The sequence below is a fragment of the Somniosus microcephalus genome, chromosome 2 (genome assembly GCF_052327205.1).
Source record: "Somniosus microcephalus isolate GS21.2 chromosome 2, FLI_Smic_1.0, whole genome shotgun sequence".
NCBI classification, from domain to species: Eukaryota; Metazoa; Chordata; class Chondrichthyes; order Squaliformes; family Somniosidae; genus Somniosus; species Somniosus microcephalus.
Genome location: NC_140988.1, coordinates 303,263,327 through 303,282,467, shown reverse-complemented (window position 1 = coordinate 303,282,467; position 19,141 = coordinate 303,263,327). Strand labels below are relative to the sequence as shown.

The 19,141-nt window shown below is 43.8% G+C and overlaps 1 protein-coding gene across 2 annotated transcripts in view; it reads right to left on the bottom strand.

Moving 5' to 3' along the window:
• Nucleotides 1–19,141, bottom strand: part of nol6 (nucleolar protein 6 (RNA-associated)) — a 136,704-nt gene that overhangs the window by 65,113 nt on the left and 52,450 nt on the right. For both annotated transcript variants that reach the window (XM_085973893.1, XM_085973890.1), the window contains exon 10: nucleotides 6,303–6,404. In XM_085973893.1, the coding sequence (XP_085830019.1) occupies nucleotides 6,303–6,404 (102 nt within the window). The remainder of the gene's footprint in view (nucleotides 1–6,302; nucleotides 6,405–19,141) is intronic.

Sequence of the window (19,141 nt, the reverse complement as noted above, 5' to 3'; positions counted from 1 at the left end):
AGAAGTGGATTATACCTGTTTTATACCTTGGGGCATGGCATTGTGTGTCATTTATTAAAGATTATACAAAATGCAGATCAAACTTTTGTACTATAAATTTAATTAAATGAAATGATAGTGCTTTGTGAATGGGCTTTGTATCAGGACAAATGTAAATGATATTTCTGTTAGGGAGGTAAAGGCCAGCAAGGGTCTAAGCTAAGTTTGATGTTCAGGTAGCATGTTCACCACTTAATAAGTTAAACCCTAGGGAGAAGTATCTGCTTTGTTTTGATAAATATTAGGAGAATAGTAAAGATATAATATGTGTTTTCTATCAGCTATAGTTTATTTAACTGTTCTTTGTGAAATAAAACATCTGTTGGATTATAGCCAGAGTTTCAGTTTGCTAAGAGCCTATATTTAATCGGTCTACCAAATAGAAGGGAAATCATGCAGCTCCACGTGGTGTATTCCAGCAAGACAGTTATCATAGGGGACACGAGGTCCACTGACACCAAACCCAAGTACAGTATCAAGTGTAAAACCCAACCATGTATTAACCACAGAAAGTTGTTGAAAAAAAAATGGGGTTACATTCCAGCACTCATTTTAAAATTAAAAAAACCATCAGTTAGACCAAAATTAAAACTTTGCATCTTTATTACTAAGGAGCTCTCTCTAAATAACATCAACAGTACAGTATGTTGTCCATTTTAGACTCTTCTGTGACACTTTGAAAGATTTTTTTGGAACTGTGCAGTCTGTATCATGGAAACAGAAAAATAGGAGCAGGTGTAGGCCATTCGAGCCTGCTCCACTATTCAATATGATCATGGCTGATCTTCTATCTCAATACCATATTCCCGCTCTCTCCCCATAGCCCGTGATGCCTTTTGTATCTAACAATCTATTTATCTCCTTCTTAAATATATTCAGTGACTTGGCCTCCACAGCCTTCTGTGGTAGAGAATTCCACAGGTTCACCACCCTCTGAGTGAAGAAATTTCTCCTCATCTCAGTCCTAGATGTCCTACCCCGTATCCTGAGACTGTGACCCCTCGTTCTAGACCCCCCCCAGCCAGGGGAAACATCCTCCCTGCATCCAGTCTGTCTAGCCCTGTCAGAATTTTATACGTTTCAATGAGGTCCCCTCTCATTCTTCTACTCTAGTGAATACAGGCCTAGTCGACCCAATCTCTCCTCATATGACAGTCCTGCCATCCCAGGAATCAGTCTGGTGAACCTTCTTTACACTCCCTCTATGGCAAATAAATCCTTACTTAGGTAAGGAGACCAAAACTGCACACAGTGCTCCAGGTGTGGTCTCACCAAGGCCCTGTACAACTGTAGTAAGGCATCCTTGCTCCTGTACTCAAATCCTCTTGCAATGAAGGTCAACATACCATTTGTCTTCCAACTGCTTGCTGCACCTGCATGTTTGCTTTCAGTGACTGGTGTACAAGGACACCCAGGTCCCTCTCTATACATCAGTATTTTCCAATCTAGCACCATTTAAATATTACTCTACCTCTTTGTTTTTCCTCAGCAATTATACTACAGTCATTAAATCACCGAAGAGGCTTAAACAAATACAAAGAAAACTAGAAACTAGAACTTGAAGAGCTATAAAAAGCAACAGAGAGATACAAAGAAAGTATGAAGAGCTGCAAAAAAGATGAAAAAAATCTGGTAAGGGATATCAAGGCCAACACTGAAAGTTTTCATAAATATATTAAGAGAGTGGCTAAGGGAAACATAGGCTCATTAAAGACAGACTCTAGAGATACTGTAATCGACAATAAGGAAATGGCAGACTTGTTAATGGAGTACTCTGCATCTATCTTCACAATAGGAGAAGCAGATAAAATACCAGCCGTACAAGGGAAATTAAAATTAAACCGAGGGAGGAACTTCTTGGATTTATTCAAGTTTTTTTTAAATGATAATGGAGAAAATAAATGGGACTGAAGTCAGACAAATCTCCAGGACCTTCTACCCCAGTGCATTAAAAGAAGTAGGTGAGGAAGTTGCAGATGAGTTTGTTATAATATTCTAAAACTCTTGATGTGGGAACTGTGCCATTGGATTGGAAAATTGCAAATGTCATTCTATTATTTAAGAAAGGTGGGAGAGAGAATCCAGGTAACAACAGACCTGTCAGTCTAACATCAGTTGTGGGGAAGTTACTCAAATCTGTCTTGGAACAGTTTGAGCTGATCAGACAGAAAAGCATGGATTTGTAAAGGGCGAATCATGTCTGACTAATCTAGTTGACTTTTTTGTGGCGGTCACTGACATGGTGGATAAGAGTGTCAATGAATGTTATCCAGCGGGATAAACCTGGGAACTACAGGCCAATCAATCTAATGTCAGTGGTGAGAAAACTACTAGGGACCATTGTCAAGGACAAAATTATTTCTCACGTGGAGAAGCATGGGTTAATAAAGGACAGCCTGCCCGGATTTGTTAAAGGCAAATCGTGTCTGACAAACCTGACTTGAGTTATTTGATGAAGTAAGAGAGGGTTAATTAAGGTAGTGTAGTAGATGTTGAATATATGGACATTCAAAAGGCATTTGATAAAGTGGCAGGTAACAGACCTATTCAGAAAATAGAAGCACGCAGGATTAAAGGGACAGTGGTAACTTGGGTCCATAATTAGCTAAGGGATAGGAGGCAGAGAGTAGTAGTGAATAGATGTGAAGAGAAAAAGATTGGTGAAGTCAAGCGTAGGTCCTTTGCAGTCAGGGGAATTTATAATGGGGAACAAAGAAATGGCAGACCAATTAAATACATATTTTGGTTCTGTCTTCACAAAGGAGGACACAAATAACCTTCCAGAGATGTCGGGGAACATAGGGTCTGATGAAAGGGAGGAACTGAAAGAAATCAGTATTTCTAGGGAAATGGTGTTAGGGAAATTGATGGGATTGAAGGCCGATAAATCCCCAGGGCCTGATAATCTACATCCGAGGGTACTTAAGGAAGTGGCCCTAGAAACAGTAGATGCATTGCTGATCATCTTCCAACATTCGATGGAATCTGGAACAGTACCCATGGATTGGAGGATAGCTAATGTTACCCCACTACTCAAAAAAGGTGGTAGAGAGAAAACGGGGAATTACAGACCAGTAAGCCTGACATCGGTAGTGGGGAAAATGCTAGAGTCCATTATAAAAGATGTAATAGCAGAGCACTTGGAAAACAGTGACAGAATCGGACAAAGTCAACATGGATTTACAAAAGGTAAATCGTGCTTGACTAATCTACTGGAATTTTTTGAGGATGTAACTGGTAAAATAGATACGGGAGAACCAGTGGATGTGGTGTATTTAGACTTTCAGAAGGCTTTCGATAAGGTCCCGCATAAGAGATTAGCATGTAAAGTTAAGGCACATGGGATTAGGGGCAAGGTATTGACTTGGATAAAGAACTGGTTGGCAGACAGAAAGCAAAGAGTTGGAATAAATTAGTCTTTTTCCGAGTGGCAGGCAGTGACTAGTGGGGTACTGCAGGGATCGGTCCTGGGACCCCAGCTATTCACAATATATATTAGTGATCTAGACAAGGGAACTAGATGTAATATCTCCAAATTTGCAGACGACACAAAGCTGGGTGGGCGTGTGTGCTGTGAGGAGGATGCCGAGAAACTACAGGATGATTTGGACAGGTTGGGTGATTGGGCAAAAGCATGGCAGATGCAATATAAAGTGGATAAATGTGAGGTTATCCACTTTGGTGGCAAAAACAGGAAGGCAGATTATTATCTGAATGGCAATAGATTGGGAGAAGGGGAAGTGCAACGAGACCTGGGTGTCCTTGTGCACCAGTCGCTGAAGGTAAGCATGCAGGTGCAGCAGGCGGTTAAGAAGGCAAATGGTATGTTGGCCTTCGTAGCGAGAGGGTTTGAGTACAGGAACAAGGATGTCTTGCTGCAGTTGTACAGGGCCTTGGTGAGACCACATCTTGAATATTGTGTGCAGTTTTGGTCGCCTTATCTGAGGAAGGATGTTCTTGCCATGGAGGGAGTTCAGCGAAGATTCACCAGGCTGATACCTGGGATGGCAGGAATGACGTATGAGAAGAGATTGGGACGATTGGGCTTGTACTCGCTGGAGTTTAGAAGAATGAGAGGGGATCGCATTGAAACTTACAAAATTCTGACAGGACTGGACAGACTAGATGCAGGAAGGATGTTCCTGATGGTCGGGGAGTCCAGAACCAGGGGTCACAGTCTAAGGATAAGGGGACAGAAATGAGGAGGAATTTCTTCACCCAGAGAGTGGTGAACCTGTGGAATTCTCTACCACAGAAGGCAGTAGAGGCCAATTCATTAAATATACTTAAGAAGGAGTTGGATATATTTCTTAAGGCTAAAGGGATCAAGGGGTATGGGGAGAAGGCAGGGACCGGGTGCTGAGTTTGGATGATCAGTCATGATTGCATTGAATGGCGGAGCAGGCTCGAGGGGCCTACTCCTGCTCCTATCTTCTATGTTTCTATGTTTTACTGACTCGAGAGAAGTATGCAGTGAGGTCTCCCAGGAGTCGGTATTAAGACCATTGCTTTTCTTGTTATATACAAATTATTTGGACTTGGGTATTGGGGAGTACAATTTAGAAGTTTGCAGATGATACAAAACTTGGCAACCTAGTAAATAGTGAGCAGGATAGTAGCAGACTTCAGGAGGACATAGACACACAGGTGAAATGGGCAGACACATGGCAATTTAATGCAGATAAGTGTGAATTTATGCACTTTGGAAGGAACAACATGGAGGGGCAGTATAATCTAAATGGTACTATGTATTTTGAGGGGGTGTAAGAGCAGAGGGACCTGGGGGGTGCATATTCACAAATCTTTGAATGTGGCCGGGCAAGTTGATAAGGCGGTTAAGAAAGTGTATGGGATACTTGGCTTTGTAAATAGGAGCATTGAATACAAATACAAGGAAGTTATGCTAAACCTTTACAAATCACTGATTAGGCCTCAACTAGAGTATTGTGTACAATTCTGGGCACCACACTTTAGGAAGGATGTCAAGGCCTTTGAGAGCGTACAGAGGAGGTTTACCAGGATGATAGGAATGAGGGACTTCAGTTATGTGGAGAAATTGTTCGCCTTAGAGCAGAGAAGGTTAAGGGGAGACCTAATAGAGGTATTCAAAATTATCAGGGGTTTTGATAGAGCAAGTAGGAAGAAACGGTTTCCTCTGGCAAGTGAGTTGGTAACCAGAGGCCATAGATTTAAAATAATTGGCAAAAGAACTGGAGTAGAAATTAGATTTTTTTCCCCCTCACACAGAGGATTGTCAAGATCGGGATCGCATTACTTGAAAGGGCGGTAGAATCAGATTCCACAGGAACGCTCAAAAGGCAATTAGACACGTGAAGCGGACTAATTTGCAGGGTTATGGGAGTAAATTGGACAGCTCTTTCAAAGAGCCAGCACAGGCACAACAGGCTGAATGGCCTCCTTCTGTGCTGGAAGATTCTATCCATATGGACTTCCAGAAAGCATTTGATAAGGTTCCACACAAGAGGTTATTAGCCAAAGTGTAAGTGCATGGAATTGGAGGCAACCTTGCGACATGTGTTGGAAATTGTTTGGGAGGTAGGAGATAGAGAGTAGGGATAAAGAGTACGTACTCTGATTCCCAGAATGTGACAAGTGGTGTTTCCCCAGAGATCTGTACTGGGGCCTCGACTTTTCACAATATTTATCAATGACTTGGATGAAGGAGTTGAGAGTTGCAGGTCCAAATTTTCAGATGACACTATATATGTGAATTACTGATCTATGCGGAGTTAGATAATCTCAGCAAAGTGGCAGTAGAGACATGGGGTGACTGCTGTACCCCTTGGCTCCTACCCCAATTCATTATTCAATGATTCTCGCTGGAAAGTGCACATGGGTGGGCACTGGGCAAGGACATGGTTAGACACAGTTACAGTACAGTACCCACCCCTCCTGTAGTCAAACAGGGTACCAGTATTCACTGATGAGTCTTACATAAGAATGGCCATCTGGGCAAGATATTCCAAGGCTGGATAGTCACCAGCCCTGTGTAACTGCACCCTAGAATGAGTCAGCATCTTCAGGAGAGGAGGAGAGAACATTTGGAGGAGGGAAAAAAAAAGAGAAAACAGCTGACAATGTATTAAACGATTAACAAATACCAAATCCAACATTCACACACTCTCCCCACCTTGCCATAGTATAGTTGCCTTCATAAACATGTTTAGACCAGAAACTTTTATCTTTTAAATCAGATCCATCACACAATGGAAAATAATTGCCAGCTGTGCCAAACTATATACCTGCTTGTATTTGCTTGCAGACATCTCAGCACAGAGGTTTACAAATCCTGAGGGATCCACAAATACAACTTCAAAGGCCTGCTGAAAGTCTGAAAGTGATGGCTGTGGGAGAAATGTTAACAAATAATTTTAATAAATTACATCTCAATTAATAATTTTCAATTTTCCTCTTAATATCATAGGCCTCTGCCCCATTGACCTCAACCTTAGACAACCCACTTCCACTTGTGAAATTCACAATAGTTCTGTTAGATAAACAAATAACCCAACTACATTAACAACTTTATTAACACTTTGAATATAGCTGTATTTTAAAACACGTAAAATTTAACCTGGCAAAAAAAAATCATTTGTTTAATTACATGTATCAAAAGTACGCAGAAAACAAAATGAAGCAAGCAAATTGAGTACATACATGCCAACAAGAACAAGTGGGAGAGAAACTTTGAACCATACAGATCAGATTCAATCCTCAGTCCGTGATAGGTTATTGATCTCTTCCATGGCAGCAGTCGGACTGCTGCAAATGACTGTATTAGGTAAGGGGGGGGTGGGGGAAATAGCTCGGGGTCCTGCTCCTGATCAGACTCAGCTGTAAAAACAGTGCATGTAAAAATTGCCTGAAGGTTTGCCTTTGATATTCGCAGAGGGAATTCAGCATGAATTGCCTGAGGATGTCTTTACTATATGGAGTTCAGCTGTCGAAAATATTCTGAGTTGTCTTTCTTAAAAAAAAGTCAAATATGGTGGGAACAGGGATAGGACGAGGGTCCTTAGTGAAGGGGTTGGTTGTTGAATAGAATGACTCAGCTGTCTAATGCCGCACAAAAGCAAATACTTTCTACTGAAATTTATTTTTTTAATGATGAGAGACTAGGAGCGGTGGAGGATCAAAGGGATTTGGGTGTCCATGTGCACAGATCACAAAGCTAGTGCACAGGTACAAAAAGGCTAATAGCATTTGTCTCAAGGGTGTTAGAATTCAAGTGAGGAAGTTATGCTTCAGTTGTACAGCACTTTGGACAGACCCCATCTGAAATCGTGCATTCAGTTTTGGCACCAAACCTCAGGAAGGATATATGGCCTTGGAGTGAGTATAGGACAGATTCACCAGAATGAAATTGGGACCAAGAGGTTAAATTATGAGGACAGGTTGCATAATCTTGGTTTGTAGTCACTCGAGTTGACGGTTAAGGGGTGATCAATCAAAGTATTTACAGTAAAATGATTATGGGATTCAATAGGTTAGATACAGAGAAGTTATTTACTCTGGTGGGGAATTCAGAACATGAGGGCATAATCTTAAAATTAGAGCTCGGCCATTTAGGAATCAGGAAGCACTTTTTCACACAAATGGGTGACAATCTGGATCCCACTCTAAAGGCTGGATCAACTGAAATTTTCAAGACTGAGATCCATAGACTTTTATTAGGTAAGGGTATCAAGGGACATGGAACAAAAGCAGGTAAATGGAATTGATCTAATTGAATGGCAGAACAGGCTTGTGGGACTGACTGGCCCATCAGGTTCCTCTATTGAACTGAGTGCCGAGAAGTGAGGTGAATAGGCTTCCAAACAATACAAGCTTCAAAGTCATTAAGTCATTATCATTGGCTCAGGCCCAGGGAAGAAGCACTTAATGAGTCATAAACAGGTCACCACCCCTCATTTGTGTAGGTCCCTTTGTTAAAAGTATGGCTGTATGGTAAGGGAGAGGTTTAGAGTTGACGCACTGGAGATCCATGCTTCAATACTGACTTTTTGAGATGCTTGACACAAAAAGGGGTGAGCCCTCCTGACACATTGATCGCTCGGAAGTAGTTTATTTTTCTCTTTGGAAGACGCAACAGTCTTTATTAGTCTCTGCATTAATCAGAAAAAGATATATTTCCTCTACGCTTCTTCTGCAAGAACTTTTACCTAGCAGGTGCAAGAGGTATCCTTACCAGTATAAGGTACCTTTAACAGGACAGAGTATCAGTGGTTAGAAGCTAAATTGTGGCTACATAAGAACGAAGAGTGTCACTTAATTGCAAGTAGTTGGCGATCGAGAAAGGTGAGAGAGAAGCCATCACTCGTGTGCAAGGTGGATTCAGTCGGAACCGAAGATCCAAGTGAAACAGATAATGGCTCAAACGGATTCATCGACTCAACACTCCAGAAGCTAATGCCCACGTCCCAGGGATGGAAAGAAATTGACCCAGCTATGCCACTCCTGAAGATGAGGTTGTGTAAGCTCTGAACATTATTAATCACACATGTAGGCTTGAGATATTTGATAGCTTTGAATAGCCAGTCTTTTAACCTGTCAGTTATGTAAGCAATTACTGTTATAATCTCACCAATTTATAACCTTTGACTCTGGTTACTGCTATAGTTAATACTCCGCATCTGTTAGCGATGATTTAAAGTGACACACAAATACCTACGTAAGCTTTGCTACTCATTTTTTAAGTAAAGTTATTACTTTAAGAACATTCGGCGCCTCGAGCCTGCTCCACCATTCAATAAGATCATGGCTGATCTTCTACCTCAACTCCACTTTCCTGCACTATCCCCATATCCCTTGATTCCCCTAATGTCCAAAAATCTATCGCTCCCAGTCTTGAATATACTCAACGACTGAGCCTCACAGCCCTCTGGGGTAGAGAATTCCAAAGATTCACCACCTTCTGAGTGAAGAAATTTCTTCTCATCTCAGTTCTAAATGGCCGACCCCTTATTCTGAGACTGTGACCCCTGGTTCTAGGCTCCCCAGCCATGGGAACCATCCTCCCTGCATCTACCCTGTCAAGCCCTGTAAGAATTTTGTATGTTTCAATGCGATCACCTCTCATTCTTCTAAACTCTCGAGAATATAGGCCTAGTCTACTCAATCTCTCCTCATAGGACAATCCCCCCAATCCCAAGAACCAGTCTGGTGAACCTTCATTGCACTCCCTCTATGGCAAGTATATCCTTCCTTAGGTAAGGAGACCAAAACTGTACACAATACTCCAGGTGTGGTCTCACCAGGGCCCTATATAATTGCAGCAAGATGTCATAGAGTCATAGAGTAATACAGCACGGATAGAGGCCCTTCGGCCCATCGTGTCTGCGCCGGCCATCAAGCCCTGTCTAATCTAATCCCATATTCCAGCATTTGGCCCGTAGCCTTGTATGCTATGGCATTTCAAGTGCACATCCAAATGCTTCTTAAATGTTGTGAGGGTTTCTGCCTCCACAACCCTTTCAGGCAGTGAGTTCCAGACTCCAACCACCCTCTGGGTGAAAAAGTTCTTTCTCAAATCCCCTCTAAACCTCCCGCCCTTTACCTTGAATCTATGCCCCCTAGTTATTGACCCCTCTACTAAGGGAAAAAGCTCCTCAGCATCCATCCTATCTATGCCCCTCATAATTTTGTACACCTCAATCATGTCCCCCCTCAGCCTCCTCTGCTCCAAGGAAAACAAACCCAATCTGCCCAGTCTCTCTTCATAGCTGAAGCGCTCCAGCCCTGGTAACATCCTGGTGAACCTCCTCTGCACCCTCTCTAACGCGATCACATCCTTCCTGTAGTGTGGCGACCAGAACTGCACACAGTATTCCAGCTGTGGCCTAACCAGTGTTTTATACAGCTCCATCATAACCTCCTTGCTCTTATATTCAATGCCTCGGCTAATCACAGAATCACAGAATCACAGAAACCCCACAGTGCAGATAGAGGCCATTTCGGCCCATCGAGCCTGCACCGACACATATTCCCACCCTATCCCCGTAACCCCACGTATTTAATCCCCCTAACACTAAGGGTCAATTTATCATAGCCAATCAACCTAACCCGCACATCTTTGGACTGTGGGAGGAAACCGGAGCACCCGGAGGAAACCCACGCAAACACGGGGAGAATGTGCAAACTCCACACAGACAGTCGCCCGAGGCCGGATTCGAACCCGGGTCCCTGGCGCTGTGAGGCAACAGTGCTAACCACTATGCAAGTATCCCATATGCCCTTTTTACCACCTTATCCACCTGTTCCGCCGCCTTCAGGGATCTGTGTACTTGCACACCCAGATCCCTCTGACCCTCCGTCTTGCCTAGGGTCTTTCCATTCATTGTGTATTCCTTTGCCTTGTTAGTCCCCCCCAAAGTGCATCACCTCACACTTTTCCGGGTTAAATTCCATTTGCCACTGTTCCGCCCATCTGACCAACCCATCTATATCGTCCTGCAGACTGAGGCTACCCTCCTCGCTATTTACCACCCTACCAATTTTTGTATCATCCGCGAACTTACTGATCATACCCTTTACACTCATATCCAAGTCATTAATGTAGACCACAAACAGCAAGGGACCCAGCACCGATCCCTGTGGTACCCCACTGGCCACAGGCTTCCAGTCACAAAAACAACCTTCGACCATCACCCTCTGCCTTCTGCCACTAAGCCAGTTTTGTATCCAATGTGCCAAGGCACCCTGGATTCCATGGGCTCTTACCTTCTTGACCAGTCTCCTGTGCGGGACTTTATCGAAGGCCTTACTGAAATCCATGTATACCACATCCACTGCGTTACCCTCATCCACACACCTAGTCACCCCCTCAAAAAATTCAATCAAATTAGTCAGACATGATCTTCCCTTGACAAAGCCATGTTGACTATCCCTGATTAATCCTTGCCTCTCCAAGTGGAGACAAATTTTGTCCCTCAGGATTTTTTCCAATAATTTTCCTACCACTGACGTTAGGCTCACTGGCCTGTAGTTCCCCGGTTTTTCCCTACTACCCTTCTTGAATAATGGTACTACATTAGCGGTTCTCCAGTCCTCTGGCACATCCCCTGTGGCCAGAGAGGTCCTGAATATATGTGTTAGAGCCCCCGCAATCTCCTCCTTTGCCTCACACAGCAGCCTGGGATACATTTCATCCGGGCCTGGGGATTTATCCATTTTTAGGCCAGCTAAAACCGCCAATACCTCCTCCCTCTCGATGTTAATATGTTCGAGCATATCACAGTCCCCCCGCCCTATTTCTATGTCTACATCGTCCTTCTCCATAGTGAAAACAGATGCAAAAAATTCATTTAGAACCCCTCCTACATCTTCCGGCTCCACACACAGATTGCCACTTTTGTCCCTAATGGGCCCTATTTTTTCCCTAGTTATCCTCTTACCCTTAATATACTTATAAAACATCTTAGGATTTTCCTTTATTTTGCTCGCCAGTGTTATTTCATGGCCCCTCCTTGATCTCCTAATTTCTTTTTTTAAGTATCCCCCTGCACTTTTTGTACTCCTCTAGGGCTTCCTCCGTCTTTAGCCTTTTGTATCTACCAAAAGCCCTCCTTTTTTTCCTAATCCATTCTCGTATATCCCCTGACATCCAAGGTTCCCTGTGGTTTTTGGAACCACCCTTGACCTTTACGGGAACATGTTGCCATTGTATGATCTCAATCTCCCTTCTGAAAGCCTCCCATTGCTCCGATGCGGATTTTCCTACAAGTAGCTGATCCCAGTCCATTTTGGCCAGATCCTGCCTTATCCTATTAAAATCGGCCTTCCCCCAATTTAGAACCTTTATTTCCGGCCCATCCCTGTCCTTTTCCATGACCACCTTAAATCTTACCATATTATGGTCACTATCACCAAAGTGCTCACCTACTAGCACTTTTTCCACTTGGCCGGCCACATTCCCTAGAATTAGGTCCAGTACCGCCCCCTCTCTTGTAGGACTTTCTACATGCTGGCTCAAAAAGCTCTCCTGGATGCACTTTAAGAATTCTACACCCTCTGAGCCTTTCACACTCTGACTATCCCAGTTACTCTTTACTCTTTACTCTTATACTCCAATCATCTTGTAATAAAGGCCAACATACCATTTGCTTTCCTAATTACTTGCTGTATCTGCAGGTTTACTTTCAGTGATTCATGTACAAGGACACCCAGGTCCCTCTGAACACCAACATTTCCCAATCTCTCACCATTTAAAAAAATACTCTGCTTTTCTATTTTTCCTACCAAAGTGGATAGCTTCACATTTCTCCACATTATATTCCATTTACCATGTTTTTGCCCACTCACTTAGCCTGTCTATATCCCCTTGAAGCCTCCTTGCATCCTCCTCACAACTTACATTCCCACCCAGCTTTCTATCATCAGCCAACTTGGATATATTACATTTGGTCCCCTCATCCAAATCATTGATGTAGATTGTGAATAGCTGAGGCCCAAGCACTAATCCTTGCGGTACTCCACTAGTTACAGCCTGCCATCCTGAAAATGACCTGTTTATTCCTACTCTCTGTTTTCTGTCCGTTAACCAATCCTCAATCCATGCTAGTATACCTAATTTTGTTTAATAACCTCTTGTGTGGCACCTTATCGAAAGCCTCCTGAAAATCCAAATACACCACATCCACTGGTTCCCCCTTATCTATTCTGCTAGTTACAACCTCAAAAAATTCTAACAGACTTGTCAAACACTATTTCCCTTTCAGAAATCCAAGTTGACTCTGCCCAATCCTATTATTATTTTCTAAGTGCCCTGTTACCACTTCCTTAATAATAGATTCTAGCAGTTTCCCTACTACCGATACAAAAGCAAAATACTGCAGATGCTGGAAATCTGAAATAAAAACAGAAAATGCTGGAAATACTCAGCAGGTCAGGCAGCATCTGTAGAGAGAGAAACAGAGTTAACATTTCAGTTCGATGACCCTTGTTATATTTGCTACCTTCCAATCTGCAGGAACCATCTAGAATCTATAGAATTTTGGAAGATGACAACCAAAGCATCCACTATCTCCCGCCAGCTCTTTTAAAACCATAGGATGTAGGCCATCAGGTCCTGGGGATTTATCGGCTTTCAGTCCCATTCATTTCTCCCGTACTATTTTTTTTACTAATACTAATTTCTTTCAGTTCCTCATTCTCGCTAGACATAGAAACATTGAAGATAGGAGCAGGAGTAGGCCATTCGGCCCCTCGAGCCTGCTCCGCCATTCAATGAGATCATGGCTGATCATCCAAATTCAGTACCCTGTCCCTGCCTTCTCCCCATATCCCTTGATCCCTTCAGCCTTAAGAAATATATCCAACTCCTTCTTGAATATATTTAATGAACTGGCCTCCACCGCCCTCTGTGGCAGAGAATTCCACAGGTTCACCACTCTCTGGGTGAAGAAATTCCTCCTCATCTCAGTCCTAAATGGCTTACCCCTTATCCTTAGACTATGACCCCTAGTTCTGGACTCCCCGGCCATCGGGAACATCCTTCCTGCATCTAGTCTGTCCAGGCCTGACAGAATTTTATAGGTTTCGATGAGATCCCCTCTCAATCTTCTAAACTCCAGTGAGTACAAGCCCAATCGACACAATCTCTCCTCATACCTGGGATGGCAGGAATGACGTATCAGCCTGGTGAATCTTCGCTGCACTCCTTCCATGGCAAGAACATCCTTCCTCAGATAAGGCGACCAAAGCTGCACACAATACTCAAGGTGCGGTCTCACCAAGGCCCTTGGTTCTCCACTATTTCCGGGAAGTTTTTTGTGTCGTCTTCCATGAAGACAGACACAAAGGGCAGGAGGCGGGATGGCGGCGGGAGCGCTGGTTGGCGGGTTCCAGTCCCGCTCCCATCTGCAGCCACTCTCTGAAAAGGATTTTCCATAGATTGGCCTCGTTATGCCCGCCCTGCGGGGTTCCCGGCCAATTAATAGGAAGCGGGTCTGATGGCGTCATTTGATGACGAGTCATCAGCCGATTTCCTTAAAGGGACCACGGCCACATTGATTTTGACAGTTGTGCTGTCAGTATTCTGCAGCACTGAGGTGCTGCAAACACTGACGAGCACTGCACAAAGGTGCACGCACGACTCCCTCCATATGCTTATGGAGGGAGTCACAGCACGCAGGGAGATTCTCTTCCCTTCTCATGGGTGGATGAGACCTCCCCAGGACACCAACACAGCCTGGTTGCACATTGCACGGGAGGGCAAAAGCATATATGTCATCAGGAGTCCCTGGCTGCAGTGGCGCAAACCTTTCAATGATCTCAGTAGATCTCAAAACGTTACTGCAAAGCCACACTCAACCTCATCCTGCAGTGCCACTCATCACATACCCAGCATTCTGCCTTCCCTACCCTACTCCTGCAAATCCTTACTAACACCAACTTACCTTGCACCTCCACCCAACCCTCTATATCTACATTATTATCACTAGTCACCCCCTCACACTCACCCTCATCACAGTCCAATCATACCAACTAACAACACACAAGGGTGTCTTATGCAATGTCCATGTAAATTTTCTGTTACTGTGTTGTCAAACATTGAAATCTTTATTTTCAACACTTTTCCTTATTGTACAGATCTGTGTTCACCTTTGGAAGTGTCTTTGGAGTTGCAGTGAATGGTTAAACATAACAGTATCCCCCCCCCCACAATGGCGATGAGTGTGAAAGGAATGGCTTGGTCATTGTCGGGATGCTTTATGGTGTTGGTGTGGTGTTAACTTGGTACATCATGTGGCAGCCAGGGTGTACAGCGTCAAGTGAAGTAAATCTGGGCATGGTGATGCCATTGCTGGCCTCCCGGGCAGGAATGTGGACGGGTGCTGATGCCGTGTCCTGTGCAGCATTTGGTGATTGCGCAGAAGGTAGGTGTTCTTGTTGGTGATGGTGATGTGCCTGGTGATGTTAGTGTTGGTGTTGGGGCTGATCGTGGAGGGATTAAGAGGACCAAGGTGAGATTTTTTCAAGGGCACTGATGTTGCTGGAATAGATGGCAGCTGAAGTTGAGATGGGAGAAACGATCTGTCAATGGTGAGAGAGCTTGCTCCAAGGAGGTCGACAGTGCATATAGAGTTAACACCACACACTTACAGCCTCCAGACAGGTCAAATGTGTCATCCAAAGCCTGAAATCAGACAGCTCTGACATTTGAAGGTGAACAGATGTGATAGTGTGGCTTTTAGACTGCAGTTGCAGCTGTGAAATTTCCAGCTCGTTGGTCCTCCTGACACACTAACTTAGTGTGATCTCCAAACGTCGTGAAACCCGTTAAAAATGTTGGAAAATAGCAAAAGGCTGCCAGAATTGCAGTTAACAAGCACTTAACAAGGAGTTAAGTCCCTTAAATCCCTCTGTTGTGAAATCGCAGACCCGACACTCTTGAAACTCACACGGAGTGGGGTTCGCGGCGGGTTTCCACCCCGGCATCAATCATTGCGACTTTAACAACTGACCCGCCTCCGAACCCACCCTCCGAGCGCTGGCAAAATTGCGGCCAAAGTATTTGTTTAATTTCTCTGCCATTTCCTTATTCCCCATTATAATTTCTCCTGTCTCAGCCTGTAAGGGACCCACATTTACTTTCGCTAATCTTTTCCTTTTTACATACCTATAGAAGCTTCTACAGTCTATTTTTATGTCTTTCACTAGTTTACTCTCATATTCTATTTTCCCTTTCTTGGTCCTCCTTTGCTGAATTCTAAAATCCTCCCAATCCTCAGGCTTACTACTCTTTTTGGCAACATTATCAGCCTCTTCCACTGATCTAATGCTATCTTTAACTTCTCTTGTTAGCCATGGTTGGACCACTTTTCCTGTGGGGTTTCTGTGCCTTAAAGGAATGTATATTGTTGTAAATTATGTATTAACTCTTTAAAAGCTAGCCATTGCTTGTCTACCGTCATACCTTTTAATGTAGTTAGCATAGCCAACTCGCCCCTCATACCTATGTAGTTTGCTTTGTTTAGATTTAAGTCCCTAGTTTCAGATTTAACTAAATCACTTGCAAACTCAATATAAAATTCTATCGTATTATAGTCACTCTTCCCTAAAGGCCCCTTTACTGCAAGGTTATTAATTAACCCTTTCTCGTTGCACAATACTAGATCTAAAATAGCCTGTTCCCTAATTTGTTCCTTAACATACTGATCTAGAAAACGATCTTGCATACATTCAAGAATTCGTCCTCCACACTATTGCTGCAAATTTGATTTGCCCAGTCTATACAGGAAACTCTTTGGTATCTGGCACCGACGGGACCAGGATGGTGCCAGTTGATTAAAAATTCCGGATGACGGAGAGGATTATCTACCGAGGCTATTTTTAACAAAGAATCAGGCTCCTGTTATTGAGGTGTTCGGACTTCCGACAGCGCCAAGAAGTCAAGTAGTGGCAGTTTGGAGAACTACCCCGGCCACCGCAGGAGACTCGGACTCGGCAACATTTCCGGTTATTGAGGTGTTGTTTTCGGAGTATGAATTTTGACGGTTAATAGAGAATTCCGGATATTTAGGTGCCGTTTAAACGAGAGTTTCCTGTATGTAGATTAAAGTCCCCTGTGATTACTGTATTACCCTTGTTACATGCGCCTTTAATTTCCTGATTTATACTCTGACCTACATTACAACTACTGTTTGAGGGCTTATAAACAACTCCCACCAATGTTTTCTGCCCCTTGCAGTTTCTTAGCTCCACCCAAATGAATTCTACTTCTTGATTTTCGGAGCCAAGATCCTTTCTCTCTGCTGTCTTTATCCCATCCTTTATTACCAAGGCTACCCCTCCTCCTTTTCCATTTTGCCTATCTCTTCTAAAAAATAAGTATCCTGGAATATTTAGATCCCAACCTTGGCCACTTTGCAACCACGTCTCCGTAATGGCTATTAGATCAAACCTATTAATTTCTATCTGCACTATTAATTCATCTATTTTGTTGCGAATGCTTCACGCATTCAGATATACAGGAAACTTTGTGTTATCCGGAGGCAAACCGTCCGGCAAGCTCGAGCCACTGGCAAAAATCAGGAGCCGTTTTTTATTCTTTTCATTTCTTTTCTTTGCTTTTTTTGAACAGTCAAGCTCTGCAACATCTGTAGCTAAGCAACAGCTTCAGCTAGAGACGCTACAGAGACGCTTGCCGACTGTTTAGAGGCTGTTGCTAAGCAACAGGGTTTGTTGATTCATACGGAGATGAAAATCTCCGTATGTTTCAACATTAGCTCTGGAGTGTACGGCAGTTTTGAGGGAACGGCAGCAGCTCGGTCCCGTCGGTGCCGGATAGCAAGTTTCCTGTAGTGCCTTTAGCTTTGACTTATTTCTATTTTTCCCTGATGTCACCTTAGTCACTGATGCCTTATTACCTTTGTTCCTCTCTGTCCCTTCCTGACCCACTCTGCTTATTTTTACCCAAAACACTACTCCGCTCTACAACTTTGACATTTCTCTTGCTGCTTTTAAATTTACTCTTTCCTGAATCCTCCCACCCCACCCCCCCCACCTTCATTAGTTTAAAGCCCTCTCTACTGCCATAATTATTCGATTAGTCAGGACACTGGTCCCAGCCTGGTTTAAGTGGAGCCCATCCTTTGTTAAGTAACTCTGTCCATTTATGATTTGCTACTCAACTGCGAGACAGCTTTGATTGCATTTATCTGATTACATGTCTACTATGTGTTAACTTTATGTTATGATTTGTAAAATAAACAGTGTTTAGTGCATGATGTGTGGTCTGGCTTCTTTCTTGATGATTTTGAAAGAAGGAGTTAATTCACTCACTCAGCTGCTTGAAGGTAACCCAATCGAGGGTTAGTAAATACATTTAGATCCAGGCTAGTTAGTGTAAGACATCATTCATCCCTAGGCCTACGCTGGGAGGTAAAACCCCAGGCGGTTCTTTAATAAGGAGTTAAAGGAGGGAATTAAGATTAGTCTGGTTCCTCAGCATATATTTGTCAGGATGTGTAGTAAACAGTGAAGAAGATAGTAATAGACTTCAAAAAGACAGACAGACTGGTGGAATGGGTGAACACATGGCAGATGAAATTCAATGCAGAGAAGCGTGACGTGATACATTTTGGTAGGAAGAATGAAGAGAGAGACCATACACACTAAATGGTACAATTTTAAAGGGGGTGCAAGAACACGGAGACCTAGGGATGCTTGTGCACAAATCTTTGAAGGTAGCAGGATAGGTTAACAAAGCAGTTAATAAAGCATCTGGGATCCTGGGCTTTACAAATAGAGGCATAGGGCAGGATTTTCATTGGGCCGTGGAGGCGGGATTGGAGGCGGTGGGGGGTTAAAAGTGCGAAATCGGGGGGGCATGAACCCATCCCACCCCCCACCCCCCAACCCGCCTCCATGCCAGTTTCAAAGGAGGCGGATACCCGACCTGTGCTGGGAGCTGCCTCCCCGAGGCGGGAAGGGGATTAGTGCCAATTAACTGCCTGTTAACAGGCAGTTTTTAGCCTAATCCCTATTTTTATTCCTGAAGTGTGGGATTCCCGACGGCTCCAAAGCATGCCAAGTTAGCGAGGCAGACCGTCGGGCTGAAGGGCTTGGAGGGTTCGAGATGTCCGGTGTTCAGGTGAGTGATGGGTGCATGAGTGCAGAGGTAAGTGTGTTTGGTGTGTGTAGTGTTTAAATAAGTTTAACTACCTTTACAGCCTTCCTTCCTTCAGGTCTCGGGAGTCCCTCATCTCACCGGTACAGAAAGCAGAATGGCCGCGAGCTATCAAATGTTGCAGTATTCAGCTTTCTATTCTGGAGAGATCTCTAAATCAGCCTGAGAGGAAGGAATTAACTTAGTGTACAGATTGTCAGTGTTTGACAGCTTCAAAGAGCTGTCAAACGCTGATATTTCATCTGTCAAAAGCTCTTGACAGATGAAATGTCAATCTGTGACGTACCTGTTGCCGGGTGGCCCTTAATTGGCCTGCTGAGCCCGCTGGGCGGGTTCAACAAGGTCAATCAAGTGAAAATTGAGTGGGTTGGCCACAACTCGATGGAGGCGGGACTACAACCCCAAAAGTTACAGTCCCGCCTCCTACACACCTCCAGTATCAAAATCCAG